Source organism: Rhopalosiphum padi, chromosome 2 (assembly GCF_020882245.1).
Source record: "Rhopalosiphum padi isolate XX-2018 chromosome 2, ASM2088224v1, whole genome shotgun sequence".
NCBI lineage: Eukaryota > Metazoa > Arthropoda > Insecta > Hemiptera > Aphididae > Rhopalosiphum > Rhopalosiphum padi.
The window spans coordinates 92060347-92079670 of NC_083598.1; the positions used below are offsets into that span (position 1 = coordinate 92060347).

The window sequence follows — 19324 nt, forward strand, 5'->3', positions numbered from 1 at the left end:
TATTATTAGAAACTAAATACCTACGTAGTTCATATTCTCGCATTCGTGGGAGTTGTTAGTTTATGACACCAACAATAATACCTTATTATGTGTGTAAAAGCATGAATGAAACGCACTTGTGTTAACTTCTAACAGTTATTACAAACTGCCTTTGATTATTTTTATTTAAATCATAATATAGTTTTGCTATCTAATATAATAGACCCTTAAATATAACATAGTTTCTTTTTTTATTACGAAATATTTTTAATGCCATTATAGGTACTTAACTTTTTAAGGTAAACTAGGAGGTACGTACTACATAGTCTATAATATAGCCCAGTGGCGCAACAAGCGAGGGTGTTGGTTGGTACTTAAACTGGGACACCAGAGTACACACCATTTTGGGAGCACCATCTGATGCATTTACATTTTTTGTATATCATTATAATATATAAAATCAATACAAAAATAATATATAATATTATGACGCATAGATATGTTATAATAATATGACATATTAAAATTTTAATAAACATTAAAAAGTGGTATTACCATAGAGCATTATGTTCAATGTTATTATTAACAATCAAATAAATCTATAATAAATAATAATCATACAAATATTTCATGTTTTAATTTATTGTATCTAATGTTTTAGTAAAAAAGTTAAAAAATATATTTTTTATTTAATTATTTTCAAAAAAAATTGAAAATAGCCATTTTGTAGAGTTCATTTTTCTGAAAATATTGACGTTTTACCATTTTAATTTCATTAATCTCTTGATTTTTAATATTTTAGTTTTGTGAAAAACTGTGGCAGTTGAAAGCGTTTGCCGGCCATACGAGCACGTGGGCCACATTATGTTTGATACAATGAATTTTTTGAAATTAAAAAAAAAATAATAAAAATTAGGAGATTAATGCAATTAAAATGTTGAAACTTCAATATTTTCAGAAAAATTAACTCTACAAAATTGCTATTTTCAATTTTTTTTTTAAAACAGGTAATTAAATAAAAAAATATATTTTTAACTTTTTTACCAAAACATTACAATAAATAAAATCATGAAATATTTGTAGTTCTTGTCCCTGTGAATATTATTAAAAAACCAGAATTATGATATCTCACGAGATATCGCAATGGGTAAATCCTGACGGGACATCCTGTATAAATGAGGTTTGTTAAATTAAAAAAGTAAAAATATTTTTTTTACATAACATAGAAAAGAGGCTTATAAATTCATATATATATTCAAAATAATTATCAAACATTTGCCTCAAGGCTATTGAAATTTAATCAAAATGTTGGTTAAAACTTTAAATAAAAATACACGATGATATACCTAACTACAGATTATCATCACTGATGGGGCACCATGTAATTTTTTACACTAGGGTACCATAAGTTGTAGTTGCGGTACTGCTATAGCCATAATAATTGTTATCCGTGTCAATATCATTGTATACCTACCCAAATAAATCAATAACAAAGTATATAGATACCTTTGTCGAACACCAATATATATTTCATACACGCCAGATTGTCAGAGATAATTTGTTCGCGTTTTCAAAGCCATTATTATACCTAATACGTCCTTTGTATAAATACAGTCAATATGCTTAATCATTTCAATATAAAGCAAACTGTTGGAGAAACAATATTCAAAATGTTTGACGGCCTGAATAACATAGAAAAAGTTGACACGTCGAAAACAAAGCTATTGAAGACTAGCATGCGTCTCCAGTTCAATGAATTTTTTAACCACAGTACATTACACGGAGTTAGATATATAGCACAAAGCGATCGGCCACTTCACGAACGGTATTTAAATTAATTTAATTAATTGTAAACTGGTCTTAGAACTTAAAGTCAAGAAAAATTATCCAATATCAAAATGTAAATAAATTCATTATATACCTATGGGTTATTGATATACACAGTGGTGTTCCCTTTAATTTTTTTGAGAGTATACTATATCATCAAATACGCATGTATTATGGGTATACTGGGTATACTGCGTATACCCATAATGTAGTATACCCTATGGGAACACCCCTGGATATACACCCCAAACAGATACGATTAGTAAAATATTCTCAAGTACCTACAAGGCTACAGCTAACTTACTACATAATTTACAAAATTTCTATTCGTCGTTAAGTATATGTAAAACCATAAGCAACATTTGAAAAATATACTAGAGAGTGTAAAAATTGAATATTTTTAAATAGGAATGCAAATTTAAGAAACTGACATCGATAAAGCAAAATTATATTATAATATATAGGTATACTTCTTATAAATTATATATTTCCTCTTGACGCCTCTACCCTGTTTTCTTGTGTTAGGGAAGAAAAGAGTCCTCTAAATAATACAAGGGAATCTATTTCATTCTTCTGATTTCCATTCCCAAATTTCTGACTCCATAAATTTACATGACACGTATTCTACCCCTATAAATCATAATACATTTTATATCACTGATATTAGTAACTTTAATTTATTTTTCATTTATGATCCAATCTACAACATAAACAACTTTGACCATATTTTATATTATAAACTCTATAAAAATATAAAATAATGCTTAAAAATAGTAAAATAATTATATTTAAAAAAAAATATACGTATTTAAGATACATTATACATATTTTAAAGGTTCATGTGGTTTAGTTTCTTATCCGTGGGAATCGTTGTCACTTCTATCATTATAATATCGCTCTGGGAAAAGTTCCAAACAAGTCCGACCATTACTGGTTTAGATACAGACTTCCACAGTTGGGATGTACAATTTCCAGCCATAACGATTTGTCCTAAACGACCAACTTCCGATGAAAAAGTATGGGAGTACGTTACGAGGTAAGCAAAATTTTATAGTTTAACGCAAGTAATTTATAATTAATAATTTTTTATTTAGTGCACAGACATTTTATGTTTCTATTGGCTATGGCCTATGGTTGTATATTATTGTATTTATATATGTATAGTATATTTTACCTGATTAATTGAAATAACACATCATCGATTTATTTACCACCGATAAATATATGATAATTACAAATTACATTTTATAAATCATTGAACTTGATAATTTTACTGTTATTTAATACTTTAAGATAAACAACTAACAAGTCAATCATAATTATTAAATTTTAAATGCACTATGCAACACTATCTAATCTTAATACTTTAGCATGTATGTAAAATACTTATATATGTGATGAAATTAAATTACATTTTAAATAAAAAAAACACAATAATATTGACGACTATATTATGACGTAATTAAAATATTAATACATATTTGAATTGATCTACACTATAAAAAGAATAAATATTATAAAAAAATATAAAGAAACACTTCATCACTTGACACTGCAAATAAACAATTATGCGAATTTTGATAAATTGTCCCGTAATTATTTAAAATACGGAATATTAACTATGATTATTTTTAAATATCAATAAGTCACATTACCTTTTGCTATCTATGATAACATTAACTGTTGTTAATGTATAATATAATTTTAATCATATTATAATTTAGTGTGTACGACAACAACACAGATAATGAACGCGCAGAAACATTTTTCAAATTTGTTAACGAAGTTGCTTCGTTCTCGTACGAAAATGTTCAAACGTTTAAACAATTTTCTGATTACGATTGGTTACCTAAGAATAATTTTAAAGATTTAGCTTACCAAGTAATATTTTTTATTTATTATTACTAGTTACTATAGATATATTTAAAAACTACTTGAATGCTTGACATATAGGTAGTATATCATTGCGAAGACTTACTATACGATTGCACATTCAAAGGCGAACTATATAATTGTTGTTTGGGATTTGAGCCAGTGTTTACAGAATATGGATTTTGTTATAGTTTCAATGCTAAACACGTAGTACCTGATTGGCCATGGTAATTCAAATAATGCGATCCATTGAAATTAATATTTTACACAATACTTACATTTTATAAAAGTTGAATACCAGTTGTAAACACCATTGAATTGATTTTATTTATCGTTCGACAGGATGCCCGAAAATTATTCAAAAGCCAATATAGAATACGTCTACGAAACAGACAATAAATTGACCATTACGTTTAATATGGACAATGTAACTAAAAACCCATTAAAAGTAAGAAGCATATGCACGATAACACGAAAAACATAACCAATTAAAGTAGCAATATAACGTTATAGCCTATAAGTAGGTGTTTCGATGGGCAAATGTAAACTCCTCTAAAATATTGTAAATTTTCCAAAAAACATACTGAGAGTATTACACTTATGTTAATTCTTCTAAAAGATAGAGATAATTTAAATTGAATTTATATTTTATAAATGTTTTCACTTTTATTTAATCGTCAATTAATAATAATCAAATAGTTGTAACAATTGTGTATGCACAACAATAAAAAATTACTACACTTTATTATATAAAAACAATTTCACATTATAACAACAACAAATATAATTTTAATTAAATTAGAATAATGGTGAATATGATTTTTTTTAAATATAATATATAAATGCAATTAATAATATAAAATTTTAGAGGATAACTAGAATTGTCTGGTATCCTCCTCGGCGGATAATGCTATCTCGATTTTTTTAAGATAGCAAAATGTTTTTTTTTATTTTTTTAAAGCCTCTAGTTAAAACTATGATAGCTTAACAGAGAGAAAAATGTTATTAGGGGAATTTACTATTGTGAGTATACATTTGCGGCCTGTTTCTGTATAATTTACGACATATTTTCACGTAAACTTGTAGGGTGTATATGAGATACAACTATTAATGGGAATAGCTCTAGTGGGTCTGAGATTTTTTTTTTTTAAATTGTATATTTATAATTTCTATTTTAATTTTATTTAATGCTAATTTGATAATATTATATTATTATAAATACAAAAAAAAAAATGTCCTAATAACAAGGAAAGGAGACGATTCATATATATCCATAATACCCATAGACCATAGTACCTATCCTTCAAGTACACAGTCTACTATTGTGTCCTTAATACTTCCATACATAGCTAGGTACTAAGTATTTAAGTATACCTTTATTCCATAATCCCTCTGTAATTTTATTGTCCATGATGATGCAACAGGTATTTATACACAGCAAAGACGACATGTTAATCGTAGACTCGCTACCGCAACATCTGTGGACCAGGAGAATAGCGAAAATATTTTTTAATAGCAAACAAACGTACACCACCGAAGGCGCTCGACAGTTAACAATAAAGCAAAGGAAATGCGTTTTTCCAGACGAAATATCATTATTAACGGATTCCAACTACACGTTTAGCGCTTGTATGATTCAATGTCGAATGGATACCAGCAGGAAACTATGTGGATGTGTCTCTTGGTTTTATAAATCTATAGGTAAATGAAATTTAACTTTTTTTTTTAAATAGGTAGTATCATAGTATATTTTAATTCTTTTATCACCTTAGGTATATTTCCGAGTTTTATGTTTATTACCATGTTATTGTTTAAATTACCTCTAGTAATATTATAACGATTTAACGAAGATTTCGAATATTTCGTTTCATATTGTAAACTTTTAAGTGGTCTTTTTGATTTTATTTTTCAATATAATATTATATATACTTCATTCGATTTAACTCTTTGCGCATATTTTTTCAATACAAAAAATTGATGATGTCGAGCAAGTGCTCATATTATTATCATTATTATGATATGTAATTTTGCTATAATTTAATTAATACTGCTAGTGTATGATGTATATCATATTACCTTTATAACACAGTTCATCATATATTTATATCTATTGGAAAATTATCAATTTTTATTGGACTTTCATTTAATTAATTTGAAAAGTGTGGCAAAATATAAAACAACATTTAAAAAACCAAGTAATATAGGTAATAAAATATTATGTATATTTTGAACTTTTTTTTAATTAAAAATTACCTAAAAAATATTTTTAATCATTCAAAATGCGGTATAAATCTAGTTTAGCGCCCACACAGTTTCCTAAATGTTTTTCTACCACATTGATGGGGTTTTTTACGCTGAGAACGAGATTCAATCAGAATTTAGCGGTCAAATTTAGTTTTTGTGTTATAACACTGATATTGTAAATATGTTAAATAACTCAATAGCCAATAGCGCACTGTTATCAGTACATTACCGTATATTGATATTTATTCTTTTTTTTTTTAATATTATATTCCGGGTACACAGGCACGTACACAGGGGGGTGCTTTGTGTGTTCAAACACCCCCCCCCCAAATACTTGAGTTTTTGTATGGTTATTTACTTATTCAATTGTAATGTTAATTTTGTTATATCAATGTTTGTATTTTAAGTACACCTAATTTTTATAAAAATTTTTTGTATATTTATTAAAAAAAGTTCTACTTTTTAATAACTGATTTTCAAAAACACCCCCCAAAACTTTTTTCTGCGTACGTCCCTGCGTGTATAATAGGTAAATAAAGCATTGTGCGAACACTTATAATCGCGAACTTCATGAGGTAGTAATTTAAAAACAAATGATTTTCGCCAATTTGCTTTTGGACCATCATTCTTAAAAAGTTGCTTAAGTTAACTAGGCTTACTTGGGGCGGTATTGCATAGCAAATCGAAGGATATTTTCGTTTTTAAATATACGAGCGAGCATTTACTGCCATGCTGAACTGGGGAGATGGTATTTTGCATCAATTTTATTACCTGTAATTTGTGCATTATAATCTTAATAATTTTAAATTTAGATCTGACACGTTTTAAATTTTTTAGTTTTTCCATCAAATAATCAGCATATTATTATTTAAAATTTCACCAATTTATTGAACAATACAATTACCTATATATTTTAATACTATTGTTTCAGATGGGTATAAATATTGCGATTTGGACGGACTAAAGTGTATTGGTAAAAATCTCAGTACGTTACAGTTATTATGTAGATTTTATTGATGATCAAAACATAAGCCCAATAATTTTTTCACAAAAATCTAAAAAATTTTATCTCCAATTAATCTGCAGAATTGTTATTTAAGAGGACGTCGTACCTGCATTTGTTGTATTACCATACCAAAATATAGATACGTTCAGAAGTTCGAATTTTGTGTGTTTAGCAGGTTTAATTTAAATATTAGAGTGAAATGACCGATTATCAAACTTAAAGATAAAAAGATTATTTGTGTTCTCTAGACGGGTTTTTACGGTATTTAATTTTTAAATATGTTATGAATACCTATGTAAAATATTAAAAAAATGTATAGTGCACTAAGCACTTAAAAATTAAAATATCGTAAAAAACTATTGAGAGAACATGTATTAAGTATTTATCTTTAAGGTTGTTAGTAGGTAATTTCACTTTTAATATTTAAGATAAGCCTACAAAATTGTAACTATATACTGAACGTATATTTTGGTATAGTATGCCTTAAAAAGATGGAGATAACACATGCGGGTACGATATCCTCATAATAAAATGTATTAATTTACTCAACATGTCTAGAACAAATATTAAATGGACTTGCCTGTCCATGTGAATTGGGGTGTATGAACACAGTTTATGAAGTAGAAAAACTTCAAGATGCTCAGTATGTTAATACATGATATATTAAAATAAAAAAATCTAAAGAAATGTAAATTGTAACTAATGAAAATGCTGGACTAATACAATTATTATTAGGTCTGATCAGATTGATGAACCACTAGAAATCAGTTTTGTATCATGGCCAATGGTGAGGTACAGAAGAGAAGTATTATTTGGCTGGGTAGATTTACTAGGTTAGTCATAAACTTATAATAATTGTTGAATAAATATTTATTAACTATTATTTTACATTTCTTATAGTGGCTTTTGGTGGCATAGCAGGTCTATTTTTAGGTTTCAGTTTGCTGAGTGGAGTAGAAATTATATATTACTTCACATTAAGAGCATGTTGCATGGTGACAAATAACCCCACAGTATTAGAAGAATTAAGTCAAGAATATGATCAGAAAGACAAACCTATTATAAATTTAGGGTTAAAACCATTATGGACTGTTGAAAATAAGAAAACTCCTGTAATAACTAAAACTCACGGAAAAAAAAAGACATTTGCTTTACCTTTTTTGCCTTAAATATTAGTACAATAATTAATAAGTGATACAAGTATAATAGTATTATTTTATTTTAGAATTATATATAATACATTAATGTATTATGTATATATATTTATCAATAACTATAACAAAAGCGAACACAAATAATTGCACAACAAAAATATTTTAACTAAATTTTAAACAAAGTATAAATTTTCTAATTTCGACTAGATTATTTCAATTGAAACATTTGTTAACACTAAATTAAAATACATAGTAAAATTGTAATAAATAATGATGTTAAAATTATTAACTTAACTAATCTCTTTGAATAACACTATTTATTTGTTCATATACACAATTTGGACAAGCCGAGTTACTAATATCTTGTAGAACTGATTGAACAGCTGTAGCAGTATTGGGTAAATTATCTAAACAAGCAACAACCTGTTGAGAATCTTTATTAAATTGTTCATTTGAAAAATAGCGATGGCCACAAGAATATGCCAATAATGTGTTCCCCAAAATTTCTGTGTCCTACAAAATAAATTTAAATTTATTAAACATACAATTCAGGAAATAAATTTATCATTTATACTTGAAATTCTAAGTGCATAAATGGTTGCAGTTGATCGGTATTAAGTATTTGTACTGAACGGTTTAGTAAATCTTCAGTTTTAGTTTCTGATACTGGTTCAATCCATGCAGAACCTGGTGAATTTGTAACAGTAGCTAATAACTGTATAAAGTCTTTTTGATCTTCAGCTATAAAAATAAATATATTTTGTAATACTTGTAACAAATAACAATGATATACAAACATTTGGTTTGTATGTTTTTAGAAACAGATGAGCATAGTTCCATGCAAAAATTCACAGAAAAACATCTTAGAATTTTTTTTGGATCCATCATTTTTATATTCAATTCATCGAGGTCACAGGCTTTTGATACGTCATTGTTACTGAAATAAATAAAAATGTGATTAAAAATAATATATTTATGTATAATTCATACAATAAACCAACTACCACAACATACCATAATAACAAAATTCCTAATGAATGATTCAGTTGATCCCATCGATCCATTAACAACTGTTCTAATGCATCAACTGGGAAAGACTTAGTCAACCAGTATGTAAGATACTAAAAAATAACAATTTTTATAATAATATAGATACAATATACATATATTTATTATAAAATATACTGAATTTAAATTAAATATTTTTTTTTTTTATATAAAACATACTTCATGTAAAAATGAAACCAAATTATCTTTTAGTAGGAATTTGAAATAATAATCAAACATCTGAGAAAGCTTAGTAATTCCAGGCCATTCTTTTACAATGGTTTCTTCAGTAGCCATACGTAATGCAAATGATTCTGGTAGAGAAGTTAATAGCTCCCCTTCTTCAAGATTAATAGTGAAGCCCTCAGATGGTGTAAGAGGAGTTGAAGCCCGCTCTTCGTGACCACCTTCAATATTAAACCCAAACATTTCTCCATAGTCTCTTGATTCTACAAATGCTTCAAATTGATGAAACAATGCTGTAGAAGGTTCATTATTAATCAATCGAATTTTGCTAATTGCTTGATGGTTTTTCATGTTAAGACACTAAAAAAAAGTTTGATAAGTAGTTATACTATATTATTTTAATTTGACAAATTTACCATTGATACAACAGAAGAAATATTATAATAAGGATAAAACCATTCTATTGCATACTGTAATAAATAATCTATACCATATAAACTGCTTAAACTATTCAGATTTTCAAGAAAACATTCAAATGAAGTTAATCCAGGAAAATTAATACACCGTTTAACCTAGAAAACCAATCACAAAAGAAATTAATGATTGTTTTTAATATCAAATAAATGATCTAAGTATAAAATAAATATAACTTACCTGAATCGAAAGTATATCTTTGATGTTGGAAAATGAAAATCTTAATTGTGGCAATACTATTTCAATTGGAGAGTCCAACTTATTTACAGTACCATGCTGAATTTTAATTACTTTATTAGTTGATTTTATCATAACCATTTTACCATCTAATAATGTCTTGGCTAAGTCTTCTTCTGGAATTTTACCTAACTAAAAAATAAATATGCAGTAACTTTATAAGTTATAATCATTACTTAAAAGTTGATTTAAAGAATAAATACTTACTTGTCCTTCGTGATTACTTCCCCATCCCCAAAGTTTATTAGCTGCATCTAAAGCTAATGTAAAATCAGCTCCACACCTAACTTCTTTTATTAGTGAGTCGCTAGTTGATGATGAGTCTACTATAACTGAAGGTGGACCAACTAATGTTAAAGTTGGAACAAGTCTCTCACGTATACCTGACACTCCTAATTGTCCATCTAAATTAAGTCCCCAAGTATATAATTGCCCCGCTGTACTAATAACAGCTGAATGGTGACAGCCACAACACATCTAAACGTGGAATCATTATATTATTAAAATAATAAAATTATATATTTTAAAAATGTTTAATATACTTGAAGAATGTCTCCAGCAATATGAGATGTATCCACAAGTGTTGGACTTAAATGTAATAAGCCATCATCCGCAGTCAAGGCATCAATTTCTGTATCATCTGCCTTAAAGCCAATTATTTATATATAATTAATAATAAAAACAATAAAAAATAATAATAATTTACAAACTTACTTGATCATTTTCATTTAATACAAGTTGATTTCTAGCTCGTTTTTGTGATTGTGCATGAAACCGAAGTACTTGTGGACTACTACCCCAAGTATATAAACGACCAACATCACTCAATGCTAACTAGATGATTAAAATAATAGATAATAATTAAAAATATTACTTGTTTATAATGATATAGTATCTTATTATTTATAAAAAATATAACTAAACATACCATTACATTCAACATTTATATACTTGTTTATATATAAATAATTGAATTTTTTTAAATATTTTATGTCACTTTAGAATAAATTAATAATATATTTAGCTTAAGATAAAAATTATTTTTTTAATTTTAATACTAATATTATTGTTACTATATCTACTGTAAAGTTTTTAGTTACTTACATTATGAAAATAAGCTGTATAAATACACTTAATTGGTTCAGGGAGTCCATATACTGGAACTGGGCTAGTAATTTTTGTTGTGCTACCATTACCTAACTGACCAAATGAACCAGAACCAAAAGTGAACACTTTTCCATTGTTTGTAAGAATAATGCTATGTGAATAACCTCCATATGCACTAATTATATTCTAAAAATATTTAAATTTTTATTAATTCAATCTATTTTTTATAAGTGATTAAAATTACTTCATTTTCTAAGGTCTTCAACAGTTTTGGTTTTTCACAATCATCAATAGCTCCATGACCTAGTTGACCATAAACACCCCAACCCCAAGTCCACAATTTTCCACTTGCAGAAATGGCTAATGAATGATATTGGCCAGCAGAAACACTTACTATCAACTCGTTTGATAAACTATCCACTAACATTGGATATGGAGCTTGACCACGCCGGCCAGTACCCAATTGCCCATAATGATTTGATCCCCAAGAATAGACCTATGCCGTTTATAATTTAGTTAAAATATTTAAATATTCAAAATTACACTTACTCCATTTGTAGTTAGAGCTAATGAATGATTTCGACCACATGCTACTTGAATAACTTCAACACGTATGTAAACAAACCAAGAAACTGGATTTGGAGTAGAAGTTTTAGTCATATGTGGTCCAACACCCAAACAACCGTATGATGAATGTCCCCACGTATAAAGCTTATGGTTACGTATATGAGCTGCATGAGCCCATCCAGCTCCAAGACTAGACTTGTGTTCTATCTCATTTTCAGAATCAGAGACATTAGAAATAGGTTGATGAGAATATAATATTGATTCTACAAAATTATCTGAATATTGATTTGAAGATAGTCTGGATATAATCATTAGGTAAGTGGTTAACCATTCTTTAATAGAATAATTCAACTGAAAAATATTTGGCCATATAAATTGTCAAGTAAAAATTGTTAAAAATAATTAAATTATTTTATTAAAATAAAATTATTTATACTCAATTTTCAAACTATAGAAAAATTTAAATATGAACATTTGATTGTTCTTATAAGTTTTATTAACATATTTTAAGTGCAGTGTCCTAAAAAGATCGCTTTTTTAAAATTAGCTAAAAAACATTTTATTTTTCAAAAAATTACAAAAAAAGGATAGGTACAATATCAGTATAACATTTAGTTTATGTATGAAAAATAATATTATTCAATGTCCTCCACTAGCTTGTTGACAGGCCGAAGTGCGGTCGAGAAAATTAACAATAACTGCCTCAGTTCTTTCTGATAACTCCACAAGGACACTTTAACCTAACTGGGGTTTTGAGATCAACAGTTGAACCAGTTTTTCGAATTTCTCATTAACAAATGTATCTATGACACATTCGGAGCAACATCCCGTCTGAATAAAGTACAAAAAAGTCGTTTCGCAGTTTACGCACCACTTTCATTAGATTGGTAAAACCAATACATGTGTTTCAATTGACATTCGGTCCGTGGTGACACTTAGAAAAAACTGATTACACAACCGAAATTATAGTAGATTAAAAAAATGATGAGAGCAATGTTGTGAACATAAAAATAAAAATAGCAACCGATTTAAAAAAAGCGTTTTTTTTGGAATACCCTGTACTTAAGCAGCTTATAAATAGTAAACTTATACAAAATTGATTCAAATTAGTAAAATTTACTTACGTTATTATCTTGTTCAGATATAGACTCTGTTTCATTTTTAAATTGAAATACCTTACGTAAAATTGGTCGCAATGCTGGGTTGGTTGGGTCATAGAGTATTTTAAGTTTCTAAAGAAGAAACAACAATGTAAAAAAAAAAATTATGTCATGAAATGTACCATTGTAAAAACTTACTAAAAGAACATCTTGAGAAACATTATGCAAATTTGCCTGTACAAACTTAGAATGAAGTGTTGTAAATTTATTACAGGCAACTAATACTTCTGTAAAAATTGATTCAGACACCAAATCCCAAAATCCTTCAGTTACTAAATCAAAAATTTATTTTTAAAAATATATACCAAAATTATTTAGGTTAAATTACTAAATATTAGTTATTAATCTTTATTTATTAAAATCTCTGTAGTACACACTAACGTAATTTCTTGATTTTAATATTAAGTATAAATTGCTCGGAATGAAAAAATTTCTGAACCGGAACACTATACATTATTATTAAATATACATAAAAAATATGTATAGATTTATATTCATATTAAAATTACAATTTCCATCAATAAATAAATATTTAGTTACACAATTAAGACTCAAAAACATAATTTTCGTATCAAAATTAACCTAAGTATTAATTATTAATTTATAAAAATATAATCCACAATGATTTATACTTATTTTCTATTTTTTTTTCTCTTTTACGGCTATCAGTGTCATCAGCGGAATGTCGACCTTTTAATAAACAAGACTTTACGTACTTTTGTGGCTTAGACTTTTATAGAGGTGGTCCTACGCAGTCAATAAATAACAATGCAGCAGCACAGCAACAGTTTGTATGGATAATGAAGTTCTTAACGGTGAAATTATTTTATTCAAAGAGCTAAAATTTTGTTCGCATTCACTTATTGAAATAGGAATCGCAGCCATTGCTTGGAAAAGTGGTTTTAATTTTTTTGGAATATCCTCTTGTCCTAAATCCATTTTGAAAACTCTAAAGTTTTCAACTATATCATGTTCATTTAAACGAAACTGTTGACATAAATATCAAATATTTGAGTCACTATATTTTTATTTTTAATTTCATCATCATTTGATCTAGGCCAACATTTTAGATTTAAGTTCTCTATACAGTCTATCAGATTTATAAAAAAACTCACATTTTCCTGGCGACATTTTTCTTTTGCGACTGATATATGATGAACTAGAAGTCATCATTAAACCCAATTTAGTAAAAAATGTACTCTTATTTTTAACAGATTTAGATTAATGAAAACACAGATATCGATTGAACATCGATTGATATCTATTGTTGTGATCTACAGTTGATAGTATTTTATAGCATGAAGATAAAATGTATAGTATAAACTATTACTATACTACTACTACGACTAGTAGATGTGGCTACAGAGGTATTATCAATTAATAATATTTATTAGTTTATTATTTTGGCAATAGGTAATAACTAATAAGCACAATTTTCCATTTTTATAAATGCATACAATTTCCAAATATTATTTTTAAAACATTAAATTTTCAATGAAGTGGAAGGCTAAAATTGATTTTTTTTGGGACCAGACGTGACATACTCGAAATGCATTCCGGTCCATTCCAAGCACTGATTTTAATGTCGATGAAAAATATTCAAAACCAAAATGGAGTTCAAATTATAATTAATTAAGTGATTATGGTCGAACTGATTTTGTTTGCCAAATAATTTTCAAAGATTGTAAATGTATAAAAACATACGCAAAAAAATGAAAAATTTTGATTCAAATATGTGTTAAATCTCGATAAAATATTTTTAAAAATGTAGTATGTTAGTCTATTAGTAATTTTTAGTATGTTAATCATGTCAGTGAACCCAATTTATAAAAAGTAAATTTAAAACATTAGAGTAAGTCATTTAATATTTTGTGCAAATTTACTTACAGTGTAAGTATTGACTATCAGTAGATTGTTGACTCATTAAACTGACTAAAACTGTAATAACTTCATTGTGTAATCCTCTTTCAACTGCTAAAAATCTTAACACGTTGCATAAACGACTTTGACCAACTATATTGACACATAAAACTTCATCATAATGATTGTTCTCCGATAATAAACGCCTATATCATAAAAATAATGTATTAAAAATAAGTTTCAAGATAATTAAATCTGTATGTCTATTTACAAAAATTTAGCTTCAAGTCTTGTTTTTTCGCGGCTGGTAGCACGTAATAATTGCTCTGTATAGCTCATTACAGCTAAATTTGAAATATGTAACCTTTCTAAAGCAGTGAGATCTCTTGGATGTGCTTGTTCTAAAAGTGTACTGACAAAAAGAACAACTTTGTCTGTATTTCCAGAAGAAGCTAATCTAAGAACACGTTTTAATGGATTTGTCTGTAATATAAATGAATAGATTATATATACATTTTTCAAACAGAAAAAAAATTGAATCATAATTATGTATAACTAGTCTAGTTTATCAGTACTCAACAGTCGCTAAAATATATAAAAAAAAAAAGTGATCAGAAAATTATATTTTTTTTAATATAATAAAGTTTATAGACCACTGAATTGTTCAAGTCTTAATGGCTTCCGAGTATCAAGATGAACTAGACAAGTTATAAACAAGTATAAAATAATAACTATACTCTATTCAAAATAATAGTTCACCTAGTAGCAAATAAAACTAGTAGTTAGCATGTACTCATCCCACCATGAATAATAATTGTTACTATGTGCTGCTGACAACTCTTACAATGTTGACAACTTTAACACCATCAATGAGTAACTAATCATAAAGTAGCTTGCCAACGCCAAGGAATTAATAATTTATTTACCTTTGATAATCGATAAAGTAAAGTAGCTTCTTCAAATTTCCTAGCACTAAGCTGTTGATCAGCAGCTCTTTCCAATATAGGTCGGATATCAACATCAAATGCTTCTGACAAATTATTTGCATGATCTAATGCACCAGCCATAATATTTTTAAATATTATCTCTTCTGGTTTAATACTAAAACAAAATTGAATATAAATACACAAATTATTATTAAGAATTATAATATTATATTCAATTATAAAAAGATTATTTGCCATTTTTACCTTAAATTCAAAATATATAATGTACAATTAGTAACAATTGCACATAATTCAGATACAGTATTATCTTTTCGAGTATGTTGTCGATCACACCTTTTTTTTTTATTAGTTGTGGAACGATTTTTATTTTTAGGAGATATACTTTGAGAAACATCTAAACTTTCTTTTGTCTAAAAACACAAATAAATATTAATTCTAAAAACAATATAATAATTTATGTAATTATTACTTTTCGTCCTGATACTCTAAACATATCCAAAATTATTTCTCCATTGTTAAAATTAAAAGTACCTAACTGGCTTTTTTCTTTGTCATCTTCCTACAAAATAATTTCAATGATACAATTTGTACAAAATTATTAATGCAAAATGTTTAAAAACAAATTACCATATCACTTTTAAGTTGGCAAAGATTAGAAGAGAAAACACTCAACTTAGTACCACCATTTTCAGAAGTAAATATAAACTGATCAGTATATAAAAACTTCTCAATATCTCCTCCTTTAAATAACTTATACACCAAAGGTTGATTAGAATTAAATCCAGAAGCATGTACCTATAAATATGAAAATTTATGGGAGTAACAAAAAAATAACATATTTAATTGAATTGTTAAAGAAAACTACATTTTACTTAATTATTATAATTGTTTTTAATATAGATTATTATCTTTTATAAAACATTACATTTATTAGCTTACCAAAATATGATTAGAACAAAGGCTCACAATAGTTTGTTTACCACAATGACTTTGCACATTAGATTTCATGTCAACCACACTAGTAATAGGTTCAGGTGATGGGCCAGTACTAGGACAAGAACACCCAGAAGTAATTGTATCAGATGAAAAACTTCGTTTTGGATGTTTTACTTCATTTGGCACTAAAAAAATTACAAAATATATTATAACTACACTTAGTGATAAAAATGTTAACTAAGAATAAATATACAATAAATACCACTTTGAACACAATTAATCACGGATTTTTGTTTTTTTGGTGCGGATAATTTTTCTATAAATAGTTGTCGTAATCCCAATAATCTAGCTCTTGTAGAAGGAAAATTTGATATAACAGGTACAATGGTATCAATATTCAGTGCATTAGTTGGCCTTTATTGTATTATAAATGTATTACAACAAATTAATTAAATCAAACTATAATTAACTAATAAGTCATACTTGGTTGTTTTATCATGTACACTATGTGGTTTGGGATTTAGCCAACAGTATCCAACGTCTAAACTTTCAAGCAATAATTTCCAACGATCTCCATTACTACAGATTATCTAAGAACAACATTACAATAACAATAAAAATGATGCGAGTAAAATTTAAAATGTAATAAGTAATATACTAAACTTACAATCAACCAAACTGTATTAGAACATGATTCATTTAATATTTCTAAAGTTTTTATAGAACATTTTACACAAGTAGATCCAAGGCAAGCTCCAGTACGGAGATTAACAAAAACAATTTCCCCTATATTTCCTCCAATAATACCAATATCACTAGAAATTATAATTAAACAATAATTATTAATTAATACCAAACATTATTTGAATACAGGTGAATATATGTCAAATAAATAAATTTACCTTGAATATGTAGGAACTATAGGGGTCCACCAAGTAATTGCGGTTGGATTTAATGAACTAGTAGGTTCCCCAGGAGCGGGTCTAATAATTTTTACCTTATTTCTTCGATCACCATCTTTTGGTTCAAAAATTTCACGAACAAACACCAAATATAAAGTGCAATCAAACCCTAAAAAATTATAAACATAAAGTATGCAATATTAAATATATTTATCAATTATCCAACAGCAGTTTTAATAATTTTATCATTTAGCGTTTAAATATAAATGTGACAAGATATAAATTGAAGTTTACTAGTTTACAAATGAATATATCTAGAATAGCATGAAAGCACTTACCACATACAAGAAGCTTTTCACTAGTAGATTTGAACGCCAAGGAAACAATTTTTTTTCCGTCATCTTTGGGCCAAGGCAACCATTTGAGAGATGGAGGAATGTGGTCACAATAAAGTATGAGATCATTGCTACTGTTAACATAAAAACAAAACTATATGCTAGAAAGTTTTTATTCATTGAATCATATTTTTATCATTTTATAGCATAATGAAAAATGAAAATATTGAAACATTTACCTGAGTACCAGTGCAAAAATATTACTGTTATTCGTTTGAAAACTGACAGCATTCACAATATTGTCAACTCTCAACAGCTGCTTTAAGCTCAATACGTCTCCGTACAAGCAAGTCATTTCAACAAATTCTAGTATAGTTTATTCTTTCATCATTGATTACGCAAACAACTACCAAACGTATGACTGAAAAGGTTTGGATTTATATTTTAAAATGTATTCTATATACAGGTACTCTTATGTTAGTCTGAGTTTGAAACATTTAAAAAAAAGTATGTGTTATCACTTATCATATATCGGAATTGTAAATACACAGAATAAATCTATTATTCTATGGAATACGGTGTTATCATATTGGTGGGTGGCACATAGAGTAAATCATAAATAGACATATAAAATTATCAATTATAATGGATTATGTGCCAATTGTAGAGTGGCAGTAGCATACTCTCATATTCATAGTCTCATAGTCTCATAAGCGCATAGGCTATAGACACAGGTATGTGCAATTAATATATTGTCGTGGTCATGATCGTGGACTAAGATATTATATCTTAGTCACAACTCACAATGCAGAGCAGATAATTTCTACCAGCATTTCTACATTATGTAGTAGCCAGTACGTAGGTTACCTATTAATTATTATAATAGGGACATTACTCTATAGCATTGAATTATATAGTTCAATGCTCTTTAACCTATAGGCGGGCATCAAGCACTTTTTCCTAAACCAAAAAAAATTATACAACTATCCACAACAGTTAATTTTGATCAGGTTTTTTATCATAGTTCATGATAACGTTTTCATTAATGGTCATAAACCATAGTTCGATAGTTCATTGTTCATCGTAGTTGGACTCTACATTTAGAATGTAGATATAATATAGATACCTAATTATATAAATTATACATTATATTCTTTATGTCTGTGGACTAGAGTACTTACTAGATGACTTTATAGTTCGGTTGCAAATTGCAATTAGTAATTTCCAATCAATTACTGAAACACAGTTACGTTCCTTTCCTGCTGTTACATGATGTAAAAATATATATTTATTAATGTAATATCAGAGACATTATTGGATATTCAATGACATTGTAATTTGTAGATATTTTAGCTAGTTACTGCTAATACTTATGCAATAGTCAATTATCGTTTATGGGCATTATAAATTATAATATGTGATTTGTATATTTAAAATTTTTTACACATATGTCTTATCTCATGTGTTTATCCTTTTTAATCTCG

The 19324-nt window shown here is 27.2% G+C and overlaps 2 protein-coding genes across 5 annotated transcripts; one reads left to right on the plus strand and one right to left on the minus strand.

Annotated features, from left to right (window-relative positions):
• The first annotated feature begins 1563 nt into the window (after nucleotides 1-1563).
• On the plus strand, nucleotides 1564-8340 carry LOC132919325 (sodium channel protein Nach). 2 transcript variants are annotated; one of them, XM_060980843.1, is made up of 10 exons: nucleotides 1564-1804; nucleotides 2642-2842; nucleotides 3531-3687; nucleotides 3760-3905; nucleotides 4021-4126; nucleotides 5103-5379; nucleotides 6854-6895; nucleotides 7487-7571; nucleotides 7664-7761; nucleotides 7829-8340. In XM_060980843.1, the coding sequence occupies exons 1-10, from the start codon at nucleotides 1599-1601 to the stop codon at nucleotides 8095-8097; spliced, it is 1587 nt and encodes a 528-aa protein (XP_060836826.1). In that variant the 5' UTR covers nucleotides 1564-1598; the 3' UTR covers nucleotides 8098-8340. The 2 variants fall into 2 exon arrangements, with proteins under 2 accessions (XP_060836826.1, XP_060836825.1); XM_060980842.1 differs by having other exon boundaries at nucleotides 1565-1804; nucleotides 6854-6907.
• On the minus strand, nucleotides 8124-18351 carry LOC132919322 (uncharacterized). 3 transcript variants are annotated; one of them, XM_060980838.1, is made up of 28 exons: nucleotides 18080-18351; nucleotides 17844-17971; nucleotides 17506-17674; nucleotides 17271-17418; nucleotides 17087-17193; nucleotides 16866-17017; nucleotides 16607-16788; nucleotides 16295-16462; nucleotides 16137-16226; nucleotides 15911-16077; nucleotides 15647-15821; nucleotides 14992-15203; nucleotides 14748-14926; nucleotides 12999-13132; nucleotides 12825-12932; nucleotides 11683-12051; nucleotides 11378-11629; nucleotides 11131-11319; nucleotides 10737-10860; nucleotides 10569-10666; nucleotides 10234-10503; nucleotides 9970-10158; nucleotides 9732-9887; nucleotides 9310-9675; nucleotides 9097-9203; nucleotides 8880-9019; nucleotides 8657-8823; nucleotides 8124-8595 (listed from the first exon to the last, which is right to left on the minus strand). In XM_060980838.1, exons 1-28 carry the CDS (start codon nucleotides 18193-18195, stop codon nucleotides 8377-8379), a joined length of 4881 nt encoding a protein of 1626 aa, XP_060836821.1. In that variant the 5' UTR covers nucleotides 18196-18351; the 3' UTR covers nucleotides 8124-8376. The 3 variants fall into 3 exon arrangements, with proteins under 3 accessions (XP_060836821.1, XP_060836819.1, XP_060836820.1); XM_060980836.1 differs by having other exon boundaries at nucleotides 10569-10670; nucleotides 10741-10860; nucleotides 17844-17974; XM_060980837.1 differs by having other exon boundaries at nucleotides 17844-17974.
• Nucleotides 18352-19324: the final 973 nt, after the last annotated feature.

Excerpts from the sequence above, each read along its gene's own strand:
- LOC132919322 (XM_060980836.1), bottom strand. The coding sequence starts at position 18,195 with ATGACTTGCTTGTACGGAGACGTATTGAGCTTAAAGCAGCTGTTGAGA. Across the intron at positions 16,227-16,294 it reads GCCAACTTAAAAGTGATATG|GAAGATGACAAAGAAAAAAG; the intron begins GTAATTTGTTTT and ends ATTATTTTGTAG. Across the intron at positions 12,052-12,824 it reads TATCTGAACAAGATAATAAC|TTGAATTATTCTATTAAAGA; the intron begins GTAAGTAAATTT and ends AATATTTTTCAG.
- LOC132919325 (XM_060980842.1), top strand. The coding sequence starts at position 1,599 with ATGCTTAATCATTTCAATATAAAGCAAACTGTTGGAGAAACAATATTC. Across the intron at positions 2,843-3,530 it reads GTATGGGAGTACGTTACGAG|TGTGTACGACAACAACACAG; the intron begins GTAAGCAAAATT and ends ATTATAATTTAG. Across the intron at positions 6,908-7,486 it reads GTGTATTGGTAAAAATCTCA|AACAAATATTAAATGGACTT; the intron begins GTACGTTACAGT and ends CAACATGTCTAG.